The 22,170-nt window shown below is 41.0% G+C and overlaps 1 protein-coding gene across 6 annotated transcripts; it reads right to left on the bottom strand.

The window, feature by feature from the left end:
* Positions 1-424: 424 nt before the first annotated feature.
* On the bottom strand, positions 425-19,080 carry zmynd8 (zinc finger, MYND-type containing 8). Of its 6 annotated transcripts, none has more exons than XM_074672600.1 (21): positions 18,965-19,080; positions 12,943-13,010; positions 12,566-12,711; positions 6,938-7,159; positions 6,619-6,732; positions 6,123-6,188; positions 5,829-5,921; positions 5,644-5,731; positions 5,331-5,386; positions 5,148-5,225; positions 4,916-5,031; positions 4,315-4,814; positions 4,099-4,224; positions 3,777-3,932; positions 3,068-3,586; positions 2,450-2,965; positions 2,118-2,311; positions 1,792-1,872; positions 1,608-1,686; positions 1,284-1,523; positions 425-1,098 (listed from the first exon to the last, which is right to left on the bottom strand). In XM_074672600.1, the coding sequence occupies exons 1-21, from the start codon at positions 18,976-18,978 to the stop codon at positions 923-925; spliced, it is 3,648 nt and encodes a 1,215-aa protein (XP_074528701.1). In that variant the 5' UTR covers positions 18,979-19,080; the 3' UTR covers positions 425-922. The 6 variants fall into 6 exon arrangements, with proteins under 6 accessions (XP_074528701.1, XP_074528734.1, XP_074528717.1 ...); XM_074672633.1 differs by having other exon boundaries at positions 6,938-7,081; XM_074672616.1 differs by lacking the exon at positions 18,965-19,080 and adding an exon at positions 18,021-18,134.
* Positions 19,081-22,170: the final 3,090 nt, after the last annotated feature.

Below are 22,170 nucleotides of genomic sequence, written 5' to 3'. Positions count from 1 at the left end.
AATAACAGGTTAAAACTAGTTACTTATCCTGACAGTGAAACAAAAGTGATAATTTTGAAAAAGCTTTGCTAGTTAAACCGTCCCTTTGGTAATAAGGACTTTCAACAGTTGAAAGTGTTTTGAAAAGCATAGCATACACCAATAACAAAACATAGACAAACTGAACGTACACTGTTATCAAGTCAAGTCATGAAAATAGATTACTTTGAATCACATCGTGATTAAAAATTGGGGGAAAAAAAACATTATTATGACCATCTATTTCTGGATGTAGTGTTGTCAACCTTGATTTTATCAGATGTTTTTTTCTGATAAACCTTTGTACTCATTCTATCTGACTTTATGCTTATCAGCTGTATCACTGCTTATAGACTGCTTCATTACTAAGCATATCACAATGTAACCATAAAACAACTTTTTTAAATTTTGTAATATTTTCTTTGTAGAATACAGCAGGCAACAACAAAATAACAAATAATTTAACACAGAATACAAAATAAGTAATTTACAGACATTTCTGTCAACAGTCCTAACTAAAACTGGAGTTGTCCAGTATAGGTTTCATTTTTACAGTTTTGAACCGTTAAACTGTAGTCCTTTACAGAGTGCGTATGTTTAAGTGATACTTGGGCATGCCTTTAAGATTATAATACTGACAGATCTCTATACACTGCACATGGGGGCAGTATACTTCCTGTTTTTCCACAATGCCCACTCCAGTGGTTACAAGCTATGAGCTGTCAACATTTAAAATGTTTTAAGACCACTGTGTTCTGGGGGCTTTACATAAACTCTGATAGGCAACAACAACATTTACCAACGCAGTTAGATTGATCCCTTACAGCTTCTTGAACAGAACAATTTACAAAGAAGTACTGTCATGGAAAAAAACATCCTACATATTCAAGTGGAGTAGACTTGGTTAGGACAAAGTGACGGCAACATTGTCAGTGTTCTTCTCCGTGTCACAGTCTTTGTCAGTGGGCGCAGGGACTGGCGTGTCTCTAACAGAATTTTGACCACTGCTAGTCTGCCCTAAGCCTTTATTTGGGAGGTCACCTGTCGACTCAGCCTCAGGTTCTTGCTGTGGGGCTGTTGCTAGAAATAAAACAGACAGAAAAAAAACATGACATCTTGAATATGTGGTTATAATGTGGCCTCTGATTATTGAAGCAGACAAATGACTGGAGACTTCCTGACAGCATTAAGATAGACCCTTAGATCAACAGTAGGAATTCTGTAATTGCTATTAGCAGGGTGTTAATGCTGGTAATAATTATTACCTGACTGAGTGCAGGACTTCATGTGTTCTGGCCAGTGAGCCTGCTGACAGGGGTAATCACAGTAGCTGGTGTTCCAGCAGCAGTAGAAGATGGCTTCTTTCCTGCAGTTAGCACACCATTGTTTCTTCTTTGTCTCATCCACTGCCTGCTGCTTCTCCTGCTCCATCTGTTTCTTCACTTCAGACACCAATCGCTCTCTCTCCTGCTCCAGACTCTGCCTCATCTCAGCCATCGTCAGCTCTGTATTGAGGATATGAGTTTCACTACCCAGTTTTAAGAATATGACTGTACATCAAACATTTTGCTGACAAAATCAGCTCTCACCAAGGTTGTGCTTCATTTCCGACAATTCTTGTTGATGTAACCACTGTAGTTTTTCTATTTCAATTCTTAGTCGTCTGATCTGAATTAAAAACAACAGACAGGGGAAGCACAGAGTTACATGCAGAGCTGAGAGCTAAATGTTAAGAGTTTTACTGTCGCAAAATATCTGATAGCAAGGACTTACCTCTGCTATTGTATTTCCTGATGTGTTCTTTGAAAGATCATTATATAATTCAGTCATTGTACCTTTTATCGCGTCCATTATCTAAAAAAAAAAGGACAGTGACCTTGCTTTATTACTAAGGAATGAGTCAAAAAAAGTTGTTTCAGAATTGACAAAAAACATCACCCACTGCAGTACCTAAAATGTGCAAGTTTTGCTAGTGAATTAAGACAGTTTGCTATAAGGCTTGGTTTCGCTCATGTTTTTCAGCTGAAGCATGGGCAGTCAGTGACAAAATTCAGTGGTTTAAAAAAAAAAGGCTAATTTAAACCTTTGCACACACTTACTTTGTTGGTGTACTTGGCGATGTCTGCAGCCACATCAGCGGAGGCTGTGGGGATATAGAGGTCTGTCGCCACTGAAGATGTAGCAGCTGTGCCTAAACTTGATGCTGCCATCATCGCAACAGAAGCTGGACTACTGGATACAAGAGTGACAGCTGATGATGAAGTGCTGTGTGGGGCATCCTTCTGCTGAACAGCTACAATTGAACAACAGTTTCCGTCAAACCAGAAACAGTTTTTACTGTTGAGGGTAAAATGTATCACTCTAACATAACATTTGAAAAAAATTGTCAAGGACTTCAAACATTCATAAACAACACAACCACAGTGTCTACCTTTAACAGCCTGTCGTGTCTGATATCGTGTGCTTTGTGAAGACGGCTGTGTTGCAGATGTGGATGCTGCAGTCGAGCCGTTGCCTGTTGCCTGTGTAGGTGGCACTTGAGCCTGGCCTTGCTTGGGAGACGATGTCTGTGCCTGTGTGGCTGCCACTGGTTGCTGGTTCTGTTGCTGACGCTGCACCTTCTGCATGTGCCATTTCTGGGAGGATGTCTGAAACTTGGCAGTTGTATTCCACACCACTGCTCTCTGCACGACCGGCACTGTCTCTCTGGGCAGCAGGGGGCGCTGTTTCTTCAGTGCTGGTGTTGTGGGGGCTGAAGGGGAGGAGGATGAGGCGGGAGCTGCAGTGGCACTGGACACAGTTGTCAGGCTTATTGTGGCAGGAGAAGGAGAGGTGAAGGAGACCATGGAGACAGGGATGGCCACAGTGGACTGTGTGGTAACACCAGAGGGCGTGGAAGGTGCTGTGGAGCTTTGAGAAGGGGGGGTTGATGAAACTTGGGCTTTACCTACAAGAGAAATTGTTGTCATTATTTTGCAGTTTTACCAATAAAAGTATCCTACAGAGCCAAATACAAAAACAGACATGACATTTACTTTACAATTCTCACCTTCATGTTTACTCAGAGATGATTCCTTAACAGTGTTGTTGTCTTTCCTACTCCTCTTCCTGTCTTTGCCTCCCTGCTCCTCCCCGAGGTCAATAACCAGCTCTCTTTCTGAGTCAGAGTCCTCCACTTGAACAGGTTGCTTCGCTTCCTCTTTCACCTGAGCCTTCTCTCTGGTACTTGGTGATTTTGGAGGTCCTTTGGATTTCTCTGAGCTGTCGTTCTCTGAGTCTTTGCTGACTTTCGTTTTTGACGAAGCATCTGGCCCTGTGGTAGTGGTTTCATCTGCTGCAGACTCGGCTGTGAGGAGCAAAGCAGCCTTACCCTCTTTGTCTTGCTCTTTGACTTTAGTTTTTGTGGGCTCCTTCTTTGCTTCTTCACTTTGCTCTGTATCCTGACCATCCTTGGTCTTTTGTTCCTCATCGCTGGCGTACTCACTGTCACTGGAGTCAGATTTATCTGAGTCTTCTGACTCACTCTGTTCCACACCTTTATACGCGTCGACAGAAATCTCATCTATCCCTGCAGTGCAAAGAAAAAAGAGGGATAAGTCATCGCTTTTCAATTAGTTAGTGCAGAGTTCAGCTGTAGATGACCCAAGTTGGCAAGGAAAAGTCTTAATCACAACACCATCTCAGAGTCTGATGACAATTTTTTGCAGTTATGAAATGAATAAATGAACATGTTATTTAACAATAATAACTCTACTGACCCAGCTGTGCTTTGCAGCTCTCAATTGTTTTGTCCAAGTTTAGCTGGAAACGGCTCTTGATCTGTCTTTTTGGAGAGGTGAGGACTGGTTTGGCTTCTTGTTTCTGCTGAACTGTCTCACTGAGCTCCTTCAGGTCCATTTCAGCTTTGCTTCTATCTGTAAGAACCAAATGTGAAATAAATCTAATCAACATCACCTGTGCAGAGGAAGGACTATATGTAGCAGAGTCATGTTCAGTGGTGAACTGTTTCTTCTCGCAGAGCGTAGACACAGTCAAACACTTTCATGTACAGCACACAAATGCATGAAACACAAAAATCACCAAGGTTGAGGTTGAGGATGCTTCCAGTAGGAGGGGTCTTCTCCTGCTTGGGGGCTGGGGAGTGGAATGGTTTTGGGCTGTCCAAGGAATTGCTGACAGGTCCGGGTCGGGGATGGGCAGGTGATGCTGTTTGGAGACATTTAGCTAGAAATAAGTTTTCTACCATTTTCCACATGATTTAGTAGCCACTATATGACAAGGCACTGGTTTAAATACCTGTACAGTCCATGGTATCGTCTCCTGTGCTGAACTGGCTGTTAGGAGCCTTGGATTGGGACTTTTCTGCTGACTCTTGTTCTCCATCTGAACCAGTATGGGCAGAGGAGTTGGTGCTCATGGGGGAACGTGGCATCTCACTGAGAGGAAGGCGTCTGCTTGTGGTGCTCCCTCCAACCCCCATTCCAGGTAACATGGTCCTGGACAAAGCAATCTTAGGGGATGCAGTCATGTCAAAACTGAGCTTGATCTTCTCCTGTTTCTCAGACTTGACCGGTGTGGATGAGGGGTTTGAGGGATCCAGCAGCATCTGGAAATTGTTATCAGGAGTGTAGGGTGTCCTGAAGGGGGCGTAGTTAAAAACCCCAAACTTCTTCCTCATGTTTTCCACATAGACCTCCATCTCCTGCATGGCACTGTTGAAGATGCTTTTTGTCTTTTTCACAGAGAATGGTATCTCTTTGGACATGAGGTAGCAATTGTTTAGAGGAACCCAAGCCCTAAGGGAGAGGAAAAAAATCACATCATACAAAACCCTTAAAATTTGACTGACAATCCAAGTACGTACAATTTTTTTTTTTTTTAAAGAAAGGGTTCATACCTGTCATGCTGACCAAAAAAGCGAGCATCCACCTGTCCATCTTTGTCCCGCAGAGCTTTAGCAGGCCAGAATGGAAATCCTTTCAGTTTCGCCCACACTAGAGGGTGTGGGTTACTCTGCAGATATACAGTAAACACTGGAACTAAGTGTTGTACTCCAGTGATTCAGGTGTAATTGACAAACAGACTGGTGGAATTACTGACAGTAACTGCTAATGACTAAACCCGCTTACACAAGGCTCACAAAACCAGTTGTCTCTCTTTTGGCACGCAGATAGATAACACTCAGGACAAACTTCGATCTCGTTCATCTGCAGAACAAAATAAAAAAATATATTATTATTATTATTATTATTATTATTATTATTATTATTATTATTATTATTATTGGCTTCAGATCCATAACACAAACCCACCTCATGTTCACAGATTTTTACTATCACTTTTGCAGTCGCTGTCAGTTTGTGATTTCCTGAAAAGAGCACACAAATTTGTGTAAACAGCTTAAACGCACTTTAGACAGATTTATGATTTAACCTTGAGTTTCTTTGGTTCAAATGTATTTAACTGAACATTAAAAATGTTTTACACTTTTCCTTTGATTAATCATGACTTTGTAATTCAAACCTTAGCATTACATAGCATTTGTCCACAAACCATAACTCAGGGTTGATTGAATTAGCCGGTGTTGCCGAACACTACCACATTATTAGATACAGCCAAACTTACCTCCATTGTATATGATACAGTTGTGCAAAATCCATTTTGCATCTGCCAAGAAGGCCTCTGTGCAGCCATACATTTTCTTTTTGATATTCTGCAAAGACATGAAAAAAAACATTATAACTTTCTGACATATTTGTTTATAACTCTATTTGTACACTTTTATTGAGAACATGTAAAATGTTGTTTACCTTCTCTAGTGTGCAAAGATCCATAGGGTGAAAAATGTACTCTGCGTAATCTGGATGTTGTTCGAGGGATACGGGTTTCTGGAAGGGCTCAGTCTATATGATCAGGTAGACAGAGAAAACACTGTAGGTAGGCATGTGCTCAGGCCAAACTTACTGCTCAACCTTCCCCTCTGTTGCACATGAACATGCTACAATCATGCTACTACCAGTATCACTAAAAGCAGCTTCAAACTGAAGGAGGAAAACATGGAGGAAAAATCATGATGGGGTCTTGTTAGTGGTGTAATTGATTACCCAATTAAAAGTCTTTCTCTGCGTGGGAGCTGCATGGGGGGAGCGAGATGACAAGCGGGGATGATCCTGAAAGAGAGTGAGAGGGGCAGCTGTATCCTCACCACCAGCTAGCATGTTTACCTTCATGGTTTCCAGCCATGACAGGCCCTTTACAGTACAATGACTATGGTTGTTAGTTCTTTTATTAAAAATTACATGCAGATCAATAAGCTGTCATGCTGGATTGATTTTTGGGCAGGTCGAGGTTCAGGGTGCCGATCTTAACATCTGGAACACCTGATGAGAACATCATGGTGACCACATAAAGCTTGTCTTTTGGTTGCATTAGTTGTCTACCAAGTATGATTGGCTGTTAAAAAAGCACATGCCAATGTCTGAGTGAAATTAATAAGACAACGTACATAGTCGCACATCTGTAATTAGACTGAGCCAGCACAGTTAGCTTTTGTAGCATGAGATCCCTTTAAAGACAGAGAGATCGTGCTTAAATACTTACACCTGGCTGTTTCATCTTCTGAAGGGCAAACTTAAGAAGGTAAGACAGCTGGTCTATAGTTAGCATCATCATGGCTTTGCTTTGAGTCTCTATACACTCAGCAACCGTTATTTTCTGGAAGACATCAAGAGGAAAAAAACACTCAAACATCATTCTCATTATTTCCCAGAATGTGTGCATACTTAACATGATTTCATCACCTTTGTCAAAACTTATAAAGAAGCCCTCTTTAACTCAAAAAATGTTTTAAAAGCGTTTAACTTAACACTTTAAATATGTTTGAAACACCTTTGTGCTAAAGACATTCCAGGGTGAGTACCTCACACTCCGGACAGAACCAGTCGCCCTCTGGCTCAGCTGGTAGTTTAAGGCACTTGGCGTGGTACACCCTGGGGCAGAGCTCACAGCAGAGCACCTGGCCCTCGCGGTGGCACAGCCAGCAGTAGAAGTCATTCCTGCCGTCCTGCGGTACAACATCAACAGGGTCTGTGGTGAGTGCTGGCTGCTTCACATAGTAAAAGGGACCATGTCTTAGTTCTGACTGGAATGCGGGCAAAAGAAACACAAAGTTTGGGAGGGTCAAAACCAGGGCAAAGATTATAGAAGCCAAGCACACATGCACAGCAAAGGGTACATTGAAGTCACAGAAATCCAAAACACAGACTGCTTTTAGCTCTCATTAACACAAGTGTCACAAACAACTGAGTCAGTGTCATGTTTCATTTCAGCTACAAATGGCTGCAAAGGACAGAACACGATATTTACTCTGATTCATAAAGCTTGCTAGCATCTTTGATTTAAGTCTGTGTTTCAGAGAAAAATCAGCACCAATGTGTCAAAGGGTAAACAGTGAAGCTAGCCTGGGTTATAGAGGTTAAACTTTCAAATGCTCAGAGCAAAACAGATGATACTAATCATTTACAATGACAAATATACAGTTAAAAGCCTTTCGGGGTAAAAGCAATTATTCACCTATTAGTAATATGTGGACCCCGTTAAACACATGTGCAGCACAGCATGCAAATATAAAAAAAACAGTAGTTACATAAGAAACTAAGGTAACTTTTGATTGAAAGAGTTTAATTTTTTTTTTAAATGACAACCTAAAAAGTGCTATCATTATCAAAATTAAGTGTTTATGGATAGCATTTTATCAGAACTCAGAGAGAGCATGGAGCAATTAAAAAGGGAATTTTTAGTAAAGACTACTTTTTAAGATTGAATTACAGGTAGTATTAAACAAAACAAACATTTATGTAGAAGTGTACATCAGAAAGAACAGTGGCGATTAAGAGCTTACTGATAAAGTATGACTTGTTTCTAAAATAGTTAAACCATAACACTTTAGTGGAATAGAATAGAGTATCTCAGAATAACTTGAGATGCAATGAAGAACTTTCTTGAAACTGGGCCTCTGATCAAAATAAAATCAAGCTCAGTAACAGAGGCCGAAAAAAAACTCCACTCACTGTCCTGATCTCTCAGTGCCTGAACAACTAATAGGTCAAGCATTCAGCAATTTAAAGTCTCAATGGATAACAAACAACCATTAAAGGGACAGTTCAGATTTTTTGAAGTAGGGTTGTATGAGCTCTTTGTGACCACTAAGGACATTAGATACAGTAAAAAGTTGTCTCCTCTCCTCAGTAAGACACAGACTGTAATTGCTGGTGACGAGGAAATAGGCGCTAACAGGGAATGACCGTACCAGATTCAAAGGCTTTTTTCTCTGCCTACAAGAACTAAAATCAAAAAGTAATACCACAGTTTAAGAGTACGCTACTTAAAATAATTTTTAAGTGCATTAAGTCTTCAGAAATATAAACATTTATCTGGACCTAACTAACTGGTCATGTGTCCTTCCCCGCAGCGCTAGCGCGCTCTGTCCCCCCTCCTCCTTTCAGCTGTAGGGAATGTAAACAAGCTAGGCTTCAGGTGCCGGTTGTAGCCTCATGTAAGTTTGATCAAGTATCGTAATTCTTTTGTTTGTACTCTAAGGATTGTGAGGATTTCCGACTCTATCTTGATGTCCAGTGCCCCTGGATGTTTCCTCTGTATTCCTTTCAGTCGACATCTGTAGCAGCTCTTCTTCTGTGTGCTCCAGTTCATACAGGTATCCTTTTGGTTCCAAAGTGAATGAAACTTCTTCGTCGCTGTCATAGTCACTCATTTTGAATTTCCTAAGCTGCCTCATAATCCTTAGAGTACAAACAAAAGACTTACGATACTTGATCAAACTTACACAAGGCTAAAACTGGCGCCCGAAGCATAGCTTGTTTACATTCCCTACAGCTGAAAGGAGGAGGGGGGACGGAGCGCACTAGCACTGCGCGTAAGGACACATGACCAGGTAGTTAGGTCCGGATATATGCATATATTTCCGAGTTCTTGTAGGCAAAGAAAATAGCCTAGTACGGTCTCTCCCTGTTAGCGCCTATTTCCTCGTCACCAGCGATTACAGTTTGTGTCTTACTGAGGGAGAGGAGACAACTTTCTACTGTATCTAATGTCCTTAGTGGTCACATAGAGCTCATACAACCCCACTTCAAAAAAACTGAACTGTCCCTTTAAGGCCAGTTTAGCAAAAATACAAAGCAGGACACAAAGACCCAAGCTTAAACCAAACTGATGAAAGTATTGAACAGATGAGGCTCATTAGAAGCGTCCAGAGGTACATGCACAGAGTTTTACTGTTGACAGGAAACAAAAAATTTAAAAAATATATATTCTATATCTCTGTATCTGCTCCAACAGAGCAGCAATGTTACCAATATTTGAAATAATGACTATGAGGCTGCTTTAAAGTGTAGATGAGCTCAATGTGTGTTTGAGTGGAGAAGGGTGTTCCTGCATAAAGGCTGACGTGCTCAGCGAAAAAAAATCATAAAAATAAGTTACATATATTTTTTATGTACACCCTGTATGGGCTCAGTCAGAACATTCTATCAAAGGTGTTTTTTAACAAGATTTTCTTTCATAATTCATCCAAAATGTCTTTTTATAACCATACAGAGGTCACTGATGCTTACAGAAAACAATAATATTTACCAGAATTATTTTTTTATAGTTGAATAGTTGAATGCCTACACATGCCAGAAAACATGCCAGCTTTCCAAACGTTCTGACAAACACACTGGTATCACCACTTCCCAAAGGATCACAGAGTTAGGATGAGGAATGTAGAAGTCAGCTGAAAATATATTTATCATTTTCACTACAGATTATGTGACCACTAGTTGACCTTTCACATGACAGTAGAATGAAACGGCACATGAGATTATCCATGATATAAATCTCAAAGAGCATCATTATCTCTGAGAATGGAAATCAACTCTGAAACTAACTGAAAATGTTTCCCCACACATGCCTTAGATGTCATATTCAGGGTAAAAGGAGGAACTTAAGAGCTCAGGGATGTTTGCCTTTGACCTTTGACCATAAAAGTGTGACTAGTCCAGTTGAAAGTGCTGGGGAAATTTCAGCCAAATTCAAAGATATTTCCTCCAGGCTTTTCTGAGACATTGCATTGCAAGATAAAGACCGAATTTATGTGCAGAGGAGTTTTTCAGGACAGAATGATGTTACAGTGAAGGAAAATCATACAGTTTAAGATGAAAAACATTAACACAACATCCAACAAAGAAGTGTGAAACTTTGTCTTTGTTGTTGCAGTACAACTAAAAAAATAAACATTGTGGTCACTTTATTCTTAAATCCAATCCAGATTGTGCAGAGTTCTATAGTATCCTCCACAGGTGATCCTGATGTGTTGTGTTCATGGGAACTTAACGGATGTGAGGTCAAGTCACCAATCAATCCTTGAGACTAAGTGCTAGAGGGGATTTCATTTGTTAATCCCAATCATGACAGAAATCAAACATTGGCCACTGAGCATGGCAGCATGTCAAACTTTTAGAGCTGTAACTGTAAAGACTGTACACTATAGGTTTTGAACTTCCCTAATGTACAACCCACATTCCAAAATGAAACTGTTCAAAACACTAATAAAACCCATTACTCAAATCAATTAAGCCTGATTTTTTTTTATTAAAAAATATTGAAAAATCAACAAATTGAATGCTGTGACTAGAAAATGCCTTTTCCAAACATGAAGTCAACAGCACATCTCCACGAAGTTGTGTAAGGCTCAAAGAAAAAGAACTTTGTTTCTTTTGGAGCATCGTCAAACTACACAGGTTAATTTACAAGAGGTTAGTTACACCACAGGGAAGAGCAAGGGCATTTCAGAGTGGCTGGGGCTCCCAGAAATGTACTGCACAACAACCAGTACTGGATTATTGTGCAGGATGAAGTGTGTGATTCTTTGAGGGAAATCACTGCATGGGCTTAAAACTATTTTATGCAAAAAGAAAAAATATATTAATCAATATGACCCTGAAATGCTGCTGGCTTCTTTGGATCAGAGTCCTTTTACGATGGATTAAGGTATTAAAGAAATACAGATGCTGTGTCCCCTGCTCTACAGAAGAAAGGAACCACCTGGCCTGTCAACAGCCAACAATTTAAAAGCCAGCATCAGTGTTGAAATGTTGATGTACAAGTGTCAAGGGCAAAAATAGATGACACATCTGGGAAGGCGCCAATAATTCTGAACAATAACATACATGCTGCCATTCATAAAACTCTTTTTTTCCAGAGTTTTGCATATTTCAGCAAGTTAAAACCCCATTTTAAACACAACAACATAACACCATCAAAGAGCCAAGAAACTAAACTGGCCAGCCAGTAGTCCTGACTTTTCAACTAAAACATCTAAAACATCATTAAATGAAACAGACCCTGAAGTGGTGAGCCAACAGTATCCTGTATCAGGCTCAAATGGGACGTTTCACTTTGACCTCTGGAAGCTTGTCTCCTTGCTAAGTGCACGCCATGTCACAACTTTTACAAACCTGCAGCTGGTGTCGTCTTTAAAAGAATGTATACTTCTTGTAAAACAAACATTATATCTGTTTTTACCAGCACTGCACAGCGTCGCAACTATTTTGAAAGTAGGGTTGTCACAAAACTGAATAACAATATTGCATTATTTTCTTTTTGATCCTTTCGACCAATGCTAGGTAACAGCATAACATGACGATACCTGGAGTGCGGGAAAAAATATTTTTCACTTGTGTTTTTTGTTTGGGACAATCAGATCTTTTTACAGTTGTGCCAAAATGAAAAGGTGATATGTTTATTAAAAAATTTTTTTGTTAGTTTGGAAAAGGAAAACAGAATTTAAGCCGTGTTTCCACCAAGTAGTCCGGGTCGGTTCAGTACGGTTTGGCTCGGTTTGGTACAGTTAAGCCTGATCCCATTTGCGTTTCCACAGCAAACTGTGCCCTCTCACGGTAGACAGCGTGTAAGCTGGATGCTGAAAGCCCCAGCTGTTAAACAATAGCGTGACGCCGTAGCAGCGGGACACAGTGTACCCCGCTAATAAATCCAACGAAGAAGAAAAATGCGATACAGTAAACAAAGAGAAGACATGCACTGCCGTAGCAGCGGGACACAGTGTACCCCGCTAATAAATCCAACAAAGAAGAAAAATGCGATACAGTAAACAAAGAGAAGACATGCAGCATTTTGTCCTCTCTGTGATTGGCATGTGGCTCCTTGATACAAAGTGCAATCAAGCTTTGTTTCAGAGAAGATTGTGTGCTGCCAGGAGAAATGCAGCAGCTGTCAGGGTAAGTGATGATTCTTTTGACCAATCAACGGTCTACAGTGTGTTGCTCCAACTTCAGAGAGCGGATTGGTTCAGTCTGGCACCCATACAAAAGGGTCCCAAAAAAGTGGGATGGCTCGTCTCATCTCGGTTTTTGGGGATCTGTCCCGGAATAAGTCAGTGGAAACGCCACAAAATGCACACCTCACCGAGGCGAACTGAACCAGTCTGCTTGGTGGAAATGCGGCTTTATACCCTGATTCCCAAGAGTGGTACCTGGTCTTTGCTGCTGCTGAGAGCGCCTGGTTTCTTCTTCTTTTTCACAGGGCATGGAGAGGTTTCAGCAGAAGAGTGACCGTTGGATGAGTGAGAAGGACTTGGTATCTTACGTTTTTGAGTCATCCTTTCTGTTGACCCTGTGTCTGAAAGTAGACACCAGTCAAGTTTGCACGAATAAAGGAAAAAGCAAATGCCTTCATATAGCAGCAGTAATTTCAAATTTTTCCTGTTATCACAGATGAGGCTAATAACCACAGTGAAATACAAATTTTGCACAACAAAGAAAAATATGTGCCTAATGAAGGAAAATACATGTTAAAAAAAAGTTTGGTCAAAATCCAAAACATCGAACACATTTACAACAAACTTGTTACCTTTGGATCTTGTTGAGATCTCCATTCCTTCTGTGGTGGTCTCAGATTTTTCACCGCTGTCTGTTGAGCTGACGAAGAGTAGGGCATCATCAAAGATTAGATAACTTCTCACATCTTTAGACATTTTTCATGATTAACATTTTCATTGAGGAACTCTTGAATTGGATCAGGCTCTACATTAACTTCTTTGTTAATATCTTCCAGTTGTAACTTATAATGTGGAGAAGTACGTCATCTCCTTTTTTAACTTAAAACTGTTGTCAGACACAGAACTCGCTAACAATTCAATATGCTCAGGTTAACTAATTACTGTATGGCCTGATAGGTTTTTCAATGACATAAATTTTTATCAGGACAGATTTTGGGTAGGGGAGAAAGGGGTCAGTTGTCACACTCATTGTACCTCTCCACCAGAGGGTGCTGTCTCTCAAATTGTGGTATGGAAATTTCTGGAACTGGGAGTAAGCGCTCACCTACATAGACTTCTCTGGAGTAAGACAGCTGAATTTGAGGTGAGAGGACTTTTTGTGTTTCTCATGTCAAATTATAAATATTCAGCTCCTCAATAGTTCTTTCAAGGGCTTTATACGATGAGTTTCCAACAAAACGATTGTTACCCTTAAAAAACGTGTCTGGAAAGCTGTAGTTAAGGTTATAATTAGCAAGCTGACTAGTTGTTAGACGGTTGTTAGCCTTGACGCTAGCAAGAAATTCCAGTTGGGGCTGGTCCTCAAAAATGTGATATACAGTAGGTTGGCCTAAAGATGTGTTTCCTGTTCATGTTTCTTGCTCATTTTGTGTTAAAGATGCTGTGAGGGGGATCTGTTTTAACTGGACTGCCTCGCCACCTTCTGGTCTCACCCACACTGTTGTGAAGATGTGACTTTTGACAGGGCATGTATTTGTTTTGGAGTTAAATGGAGATTGGATCGAAACAAATTTTCTTTGTTCATGACAACTTTTACCAGATACAGTGCACCGAGGTAAGTTACTTGTCAGTACAGTTTGAAACGTGACAACAAGCAAATGTTGTCAGTTTGTTGGGTAGATAAGTAGCCATCCATCTGTAGTGTCTGTAATATGTAACATTGGTAAATCCAGGTAAGCTATGTCCTGCCAGCCATCTACCAAGCAGAGCTAACGTAACCTCACTCTTCATTTTAATGATTGGGTTGGAATGAACATTATCACTAACAATTTAGCCCCTGTCTTAGCCTCTTTCACTCTCCCATTTAGCTTTCTCCTGCTCTTCTGTCCTTTTTATATCTGACAGTTAAGGCTGATTTATGCTTGACGCGTCTGCGTGGTCCATGCGGCTTCATGCGGACTAATGACATCATTTTCACACCTACGCCCCCTCACGCTGTCCCTTTTACCCAGAAAATTTCCGTGCACACTTGAAAATTTCTAACTTAACAGACGGAGTTGGGCAGACAAGACAGCGGAAGAACGAGATCCTCTGGTAGTCAAAGTGCAGAAAAACAGGCATCTGTATCACTCTACACACAGAGGTCACCGTGATTACCAAGTGGTAACTAGTTCATGGCCTGAAATTGCGGCCACTCGGCAGAGAAGAGAAATCGGTTCAGAGAACCCAGAAAAATTTCTGGGGTAGGTATGTCATGTTGTAAATAAAGGCCAACTACTTCAACTCTCGTTTAGTACTCTGGTAGATGTACGTTTGTGATACACCTCACCCTGCAGTTTGGGAATGGACACCAACAGATGCTGCGCTGGGTTTTGAAAAGCATGAAAGCCTCACGCATTCTCTTGCACAGATCTTGTGCGTCTCATTTCCGCGCGTCACGTTCGTGCAGAAACCATAACACAGCCTTTAGGCTTCTGTGTCCACCATTACTACAAAATTAATCCAAGAAACTGTTTCCAGTAAAGAAAAACATAACTCGTTTCTCACTTTTAGACTTTGCCAGTCCTGCTTGACCCGATTGGGAAGCTAAGAAGTAGCATTTTGAAATAACCTATATTGGTGCCGATAATGTAATTCTAAAGTGTGGATTACGATCAGGCATATATCTAGAAGGGAGACTTTCGCAAGATGACTGAGAAACTCCTCACAGCCTCTTTAAGATACATTGAGCTGTATATTTTTCACCTTGTAAATGAGGTTAAAATTTCAAATTGAGTTCTGCTGCCTTGTCTTTTTTAAATGATTTTTCCCATTAAAATAACGATGTGACCAACAACCCTACAATGTGTAGCAACTATCCTCATGATGGGGCTGGTTGTCACAATGTGTCAGACTGTCTCTGATAGTTACACTGAGTTGGAGAATGAGAGAGATACACATTTCAAACTTGCTGTCTGTTTCTCAGACTCCGATACCAATGTGCGATTAAATGAGTAAATATGCTTCTTATCAACTGGCACGGTTGTGGATTTGTGTTTTTGTTCAGCCCAGTTTTCACTCAACATTGACGGTTCAAATAAAGTCTTTCTTCAGGGGGTTTGATACGGGGAATATGACTCAGATCTTCTGATCTCTAAACTCTGTGTGCCGTTCACAAAAACAACAAAACAAGAAAGCAGTCTGTTTTCTTTCAGTTGAAGGTCACATGATCCCAATATAACAACCGTGGCAGAATAAACGGATGTGGAGCTACACTGTGTGACAACACATTGGCTGCTCTGCCAAATATTTTTATCATAACAGAACTACTACAGGCTTATATCAAAAATAATGAGCAACTGTTAACTTCTGATTCCCAAAAACTGATGATAAATCTTTAAGATTAGCTAAGAGATGTATGTTGGTGGTTTTGCCACGCATCTTCCAAATGTTAAAAAGGTTCTGCACTCAATTAAAGCAGTTAGTCAAAAATGAGACAAAGAAAGCTCAGTGCCATGGTCCGTTTAGGTCTGTCAGGAGCCTTTCTCCACTGACCACAAGTCAAACACAGCTTGGATAATTAGAGTTGAATGTTCTGGCTCTACCTTCAGACATCCACAAGGTTAGAGTCATGTGAACAGAGTAAATCATGTTATATTAATTGATGAATTGACTAAACAACACACAAATTATCATACATATCATATAGCATGCCCCAGACCCAGGTCTGCTGAGACACCCTGCCTTGAAATGAGAGCCACAGTGAGCCTTCCTCTATACAAACCCTGCACAACAGGTTTGTCTCAGTTCCAGTTCAATCTGATTCACCTTGGTTTTCAGGCACCTTGCTCCGAATCATAATGTTATTATCTCTCTCTATTCTCTCCAACGCTACTGGATGCTCCGGCCTCGGTGTTCAGAAGGACCCGTTTTGTTTATTTTTATCTCAGGTACTGATGTAGTATAGACAGTTTTACAATAAAAACACAACACTGCCTCTTTCTCAATGATACTGTTCATCATCTCACCCCATCCCCCCTCTTCTTCCTCTGCCATTGAGGAAGAATGAATTGAGAGAGAGGAATACAGCACATCCACAGACACAGACAGACAAGACAGGAGTGCAGTGGCTTTCCTGGCCTCCTCATCTAACCTGTCTGGACATCCTCAGACAATCACCAGCTACATCCTGTCCTGTCCAGGGCAGGAAACACAGGGACAAGAAACAAAGAGAACATGCACAAGGAGGACAAATGATGCTGGCCATCCTGACAGAATCATTTCTTAAACTAAAGAGCACAGAGCACACGACACAGCCTATTGTAAGCCAGTGATACAACCCTTTCCACACCCAGCACTGCCACAACATCCATGCTTCAATGTAGGAAAGCAACAGCATACCTTTTTTCCTTTCTCACATACAGATTCTTCAGCCTATTCTTTAATCTTTTCAATTATTGAGGGCGTTGGGGGATGAGGGAAGGATGGGTCCAGGTTTCCCAGAAGGCCTTCTCTCCCTGCTGCTCTCTCCTGCAATTGTCAATCTTTAACCTCGGCTGCAGACTGCCGATTGGCTTGAGCACCACACGGAGGTGCCTGATTGGGTGCTCAGCTCGGTGTGCCACACAGGCTCTCTTCTCCCCGCTCTCCTCAGCCACAGTGCTGCAATGCAGAGAGGACTGCTCCTCCAGAGACGCTACAAACCTCCTCAAAACCAGGCTCCTCACTCCGTTTGAACACATGTAGAGAAACACTGGCCGTGGGGTTCTCTCTGACATGTCGTCTGCAGCTCTGCAGGCTTGACAGGGAGAGGATCACACTCCCCTCCTCGCTCTGCTGTGTGTGTATGGCATCCATTTTGAACACTCTCTCTCCTTCTCTCTCCCTCTCTCCTCACTCTGACCACTGTGCGCGCCGCACACACAGCACGTACACATGGCACCAGTCAAGGCTGCTGTAGAGAACCACATGCAGCTTATTATCAGCCCCAGCGTGTAGATCTGGAGCTTGGGCCTAACACTGGACACCAAGACCTGACTGAAAATGTCACAGGCCTCGTAGAGTCAGCAGCAACCCCTCTACCTCTCTCTTCTTCATCTTCATCTTCATCAAATACTTCTTCACCATCACCACCATCTGCCTGCTCACTTCCACCAACAGTGAGTTGAAAAATAAGAGGCAACAACTCACAAGACCAAGTTGTGCTGTCCACAACAAAGAAAACACACCCGAGCTGAAATGTCAAGGCCAACCACCTCACCGCCCACACAGGTCTGAGAAGGTCAACTGTTGGATACTTAAAAGACTAAATATGCTGTGTGTCTGTGAAAAGCAGGATTAGGTTTGCCTTCACCAATCCACACACCAAGTGGAATGAGGGGATTAGACGAATTACCAAGCACCATTCACAAAACACAGAGGGGCGGATTTGCTGTTTCTGTCAATGCAGAGTGGTCCTGAACCCATTTTTACCAGGCCACAGAGCTCCTGCTGACAACCTAACACAGAGCCTCTGCCAGACGTTGTTCACTTTAAACGAGGAAGCATGGAAAAACACCTGGATTACATCAGGCGATCCAATTGGAATGATCAAAAAGAATAAAACGACAGAAATAGACACATCCATGATGAAGCCTCCTCCTGCTTTATCTGATCTGATGATATCATGCACACTGGGGGAAAAAAAACAGCAACAGCAACGTCATCACATACAAACAGAAGTCAGTCTAACCTGCTCGGCTTCAAACAGCCTCCCGGGAGGAGATGAGGTTTCAATGCAGAGCCTTTTCAGAGGAAGTCCTTCCCTTCTCCCTTCCTTCTCTCTTCCATACAAATACTCAGTGTGCTTGGAGCAGAGGGACAGAAAGGGGAAGCTCACTAAAATGGCTGACACTCGGCAGCAGAGAACAACACTGGGAGGCAGTGCACACCATTAGGCTCAGCCAGTTTTCCCAACCCTGTGATGAATAAGCTGCTGTGGCGTATGCAGTCTGAAGATGACTGGCCTTCTAAAATCAGAGCAGGCAGCTTTCAGGATTAGGTTGGTGAAAGGCATGTTCTCTGAATGACCAAGTAAAAAAGGGCATTATGGTGAGGTGAAGAGGGTTCTGGGATAAGTGTAGAAAAATGAGACAAGCAGACCCTCAGCAGTCTGTTTTTCACTGCTGTGTTAGTCTGGCAAACAATTAACAACCGTGCCCTGCTGCCTGGCTCTCATGCCAGTTTGAGGCCTAAATTAAACTTGCTGTGCTGTCACTTTACCATCTGTTAATTCCTCTGGGGTCTCCACTCTACGCTGCTCCCTGGCTCTCCAGTCCTGTCTGGATCCAGGCCTTGATCTTGACCGCAAAGGCCAGAGCCAAACCTGACAAACTCAGCCCTTCTTGACCCTGATAAAGGGAAGCAGGTTTGCTCAGTCAAGAGAATAGAATACAATAAAATGATCTTACACTTAACCTGAGACATGTACTCAGCCTAGCAGGCAGTCTGTTCACTGTGCCATGCTCTGCTCTCCTTAAAGGCTCCACTCCTATGCTGTGGGGTGACAAATATTCCTTTCCCCTCCCCCAGTCTGCCTGACAAACCTGTATTATTACCCAGGCACAGGTCCCACACAGTGGCTGGTACCTTATCAACAGAGTAGTATATATGTGAAAGAATGAAAATAAGGCTTACCTCTGTGGATGCATGGCTAAAAAACTCTGTGTGATATGTCAATGCTTAATAAAACATGGAGGACAGCCCTGTCAGCCCTCACCCTGCTCACAGCACAGCCACGGCTCTCCAAGCTGTCCGACTCTCTGCTCTGATATAAGGCACGTTGAGACTGGCCAGGCATGCAGGGGAAAATGTAAGCCTGCTTCTGATTGGCTAGTGCATTTCCTGGCTGCTTGTCTTTTGTTTCGTACATGCAGGCAGAAATGCAGCACCCAAAGCAAGAAGAGCGAGGCCCGAATCCAAACAATCAGCCACTTTACACCTCTGTCAGTTACCGAATGCACACACCTGTGATTGCTTTATTCAAGTGCCATAAAGTGGGCTCCCTGTAGACTCACTGTGAAGGGTAGTCAGCTGCTGTGTGGGTAAAGATTAGGCCTGTGGCTGTTCTTAAAGAGGAATTTGTCTCACAAGTTCCAGCACTCAGGATAAATTAACCATCGTGAGGGAGATTAAAAAAAACTGTGATACAAACAAAAGCAAAGGGTGAACAGTAACTAACTCAAACAGGAAGCTACACGATAATGCTATTATGCAAACTGTGATGTAGCTGTGATGTGCTGGGTGCCTGACACTGGCCTTCAGATAGGTAAGGTCACCTTACAATGTGGACCCAAAAGCATCCACTGAGCATGTTAGAGGAGTACTGACCTAAGATTATAAAACACCCATAAGACATGAGCAGAGCACAGGTACAAGATATCCTAATTTAAAACCTTGATTTCTCTCTTTTTTGCCTTATGTATACCTGAACATTGAGATGGGTATGTTTCACATGTGAAACAGTATGGTACAGATGCCTGGTACCTGGCAATCAGAATCGGTTCTCAACAGAACCAACTTTCAGTACTTGTGAGTGTATGTGTGTGGGTGTGTGTGTGGTATATTTTTATAATAAATACATTTTTTGGTTTAATATAAAACCTCAAAGTTTTTCAATTCAACATGTCCATGTCCAACATGAAAAACATGGTACTGTTTGATTCTACATGACTTGGTACTCTGTACTACAGATGGAATTTAGTTGGTACCTATTAAAGTACCAAATTTGGTACAAAGCAGTTCAGTGACTGCTCCCCAGGAAACTAAACCCCTTTAATGTGGCTCATGCACTGACAGATTAGGCAAGATGTTATTATTGTGATCAAATAATATGTATTGGGTTACTTTGTTTAAGGGAAGAAACAGTTGCTTCTCCTTTAAGTAAGGCATTATATGATTCAGTGGTTTCAAGTAACATCTATGGCTATTGCTAATCATTTCTAGCTTTACATATACTACCGTTTTTAACTTGCGTTCCTACACATTTATTGGGTTCGAAGGTTCAGCCTCTGAAAAACACCTGCTGTGCTCTGTAATCTACAATAGAGCTTGAGATCATAGTCAGCGATTGAGGTAGACAGCAGCGACCTCTGGTGGAAAAACCTTTCTTCAACACAATACCACAGGGTTTTGCAATGTATTCAATCAAATGTAGGGAAAAAAGGTGGTTCTTTGAGAATATTGTGAAGTGTGAATAATGCTATGGTGCATCTTTGATCTTGTTTAACAAGCTGGGTAATCTAGCTTAGTCTTTTAAGTTTTTTTTGACAAATGACATTAATGTTTAATATCTTGGAATACAGAGCTGTCATATGAAGGTTTTTTTTTTATATCGAAAAAATGTCACAAGATTCTTCTTAACAAACACCTTTTGGACGACGTACAATGCAATCATAGTTGGCATCAAGCAGGCTAATACATATATATATATATATATATATATATATATATATATATATATATATATGTATATGTATGTATATGTATGTATATGTATGTATATGTATGTATATATATATATGTATATATATATATATATATATATATATATATATATATATATATGTATATATATATATATATATATATATATATATATATATATATATATATATATATATATATATATATATATAGGGTTGGGTTCACCTGGGTTTTAACTAATGTACAGGCCTTAATAGCTACTGTGCATAATCGACATAGCTAGTAATGCTGGGAGTATCATTTTAGCTAATGCTACTTGGCAAAATAAGTAGTGTAAACTGTCAGGTTAACAATATCGTGCCAATTTGTGAACGAGCTTAAAACAATTGCTAATGTAATTCCTGGATGTAGCTTAGTTTACCTATAAAGACGCACGGATTTATAATCCAAATTCAAAATAATTCTTTTTTTTTCGAAATTTAGACTGGATTTAAGTGAATTAATCATGCTAAATAAGCTAACTTAGGATAACTTTATTAGCTTTGAGCATCCGTTCGATAACTTACGGCGACATGCCTGTCCGTCTACTCATTTACTTACTTTATGAAGTTTCTAGTGTTTTTTTTTCTTTGTATTTTGATGGAAAAACCTGTATAAATATGCTATTTCCATTACTTGTTAACATACTACACCTTTGTCGGGTCATGCACCGTTTGGCTTTGGTGTTCAGTCGAACCGACGATGCAGCCGACGACAGGCAGCAACAAGAGGTCAACTAGTACAGAGCCCAGGAGTCCACCAGGTGGCGCTCGAGGTGGACTTTCGCCGCTCAGACCAGCCTGTAAATAGCTCTCAAGTCTCCTCCGTCCCAAGCATTACAGACCTCACTACGGTTTGTGTCAATGTGCTATTAAATTTATATGTTTGTAATCTCATTTCTTGTCACTCACTACGCTTGTATTATAAATCACACTGGTTCCCTGAGGTAATGTCTCTCATTTTTCTCACTATTTTTTCAAACATATTGGCAGTGGTATTAAGGAGACTGGAGACTTATGTAGCCTATAGAAGAAAACATGAATGGGCCTTCGCTTTGCCCATCTGACTTCGGGTTTCTGATTAAATCAACTCAAGAGACAAAAATCAGACCTTGGATTTAATATCAAATGGCTGATGAAATCGACAGGTGACATTCTCGGTTACTGACCAATAAATCCCATGTGTTTGTAGATTTGATCACCTAAACTTTCATTCTATAATGGTTATAGTTCAAAAAAAAAAAAAAAAAAAAAAAACATTGATACACTGCTAAATGGCGGTTTGACATTTTGAAAAAAAAAAACTACACGTGAAATTTTTTTGGTTGACAATCAAAACACTGCTAAATAAATGCTTGTGCAATATGTTTATGTTTTCCT

The sequence above is a fragment of the Halichoeres trimaculatus genome, unplaced genomic scaffold, assembly GCF_033239565.1.
Source record: "Halichoeres trimaculatus isolate MK-OKI-2021-1 unplaced genomic scaffold, fHalTri1.1 fHalTri1_scaffold_1, whole genome shotgun sequence".
NCBI lineage: Eukaryota > Metazoa > Chordata > Actinopteri > Labriformes > Labridae > Halichoeres > Halichoeres trimaculatus.
The sequence above is the reverse complement of the archived record's forward strand: the minus strand, read 5'-3'. Positions and strand labels throughout refer to the sequence as shown.

Bases quoted from the DNA above. Each gene is read 5' to 3' on its own strand.
- zmynd8 (XM_074672600.1), bottom strand. The intron at 6,733-6,937 runs GTACTCACCCTG...GATGTCTTCCAG, and splicing joins GGTTCTGTCCGGAGTGTGAG to AAAATAACGGTTGCTGAGTG. The intron at 2,966-3,067 runs GTGAGAATTGTA...TTTCTCTTGTAG, and splicing joins ATCTCTGAGTAAACATGAAG to GTAAAGCCCAAGTTTCATCA.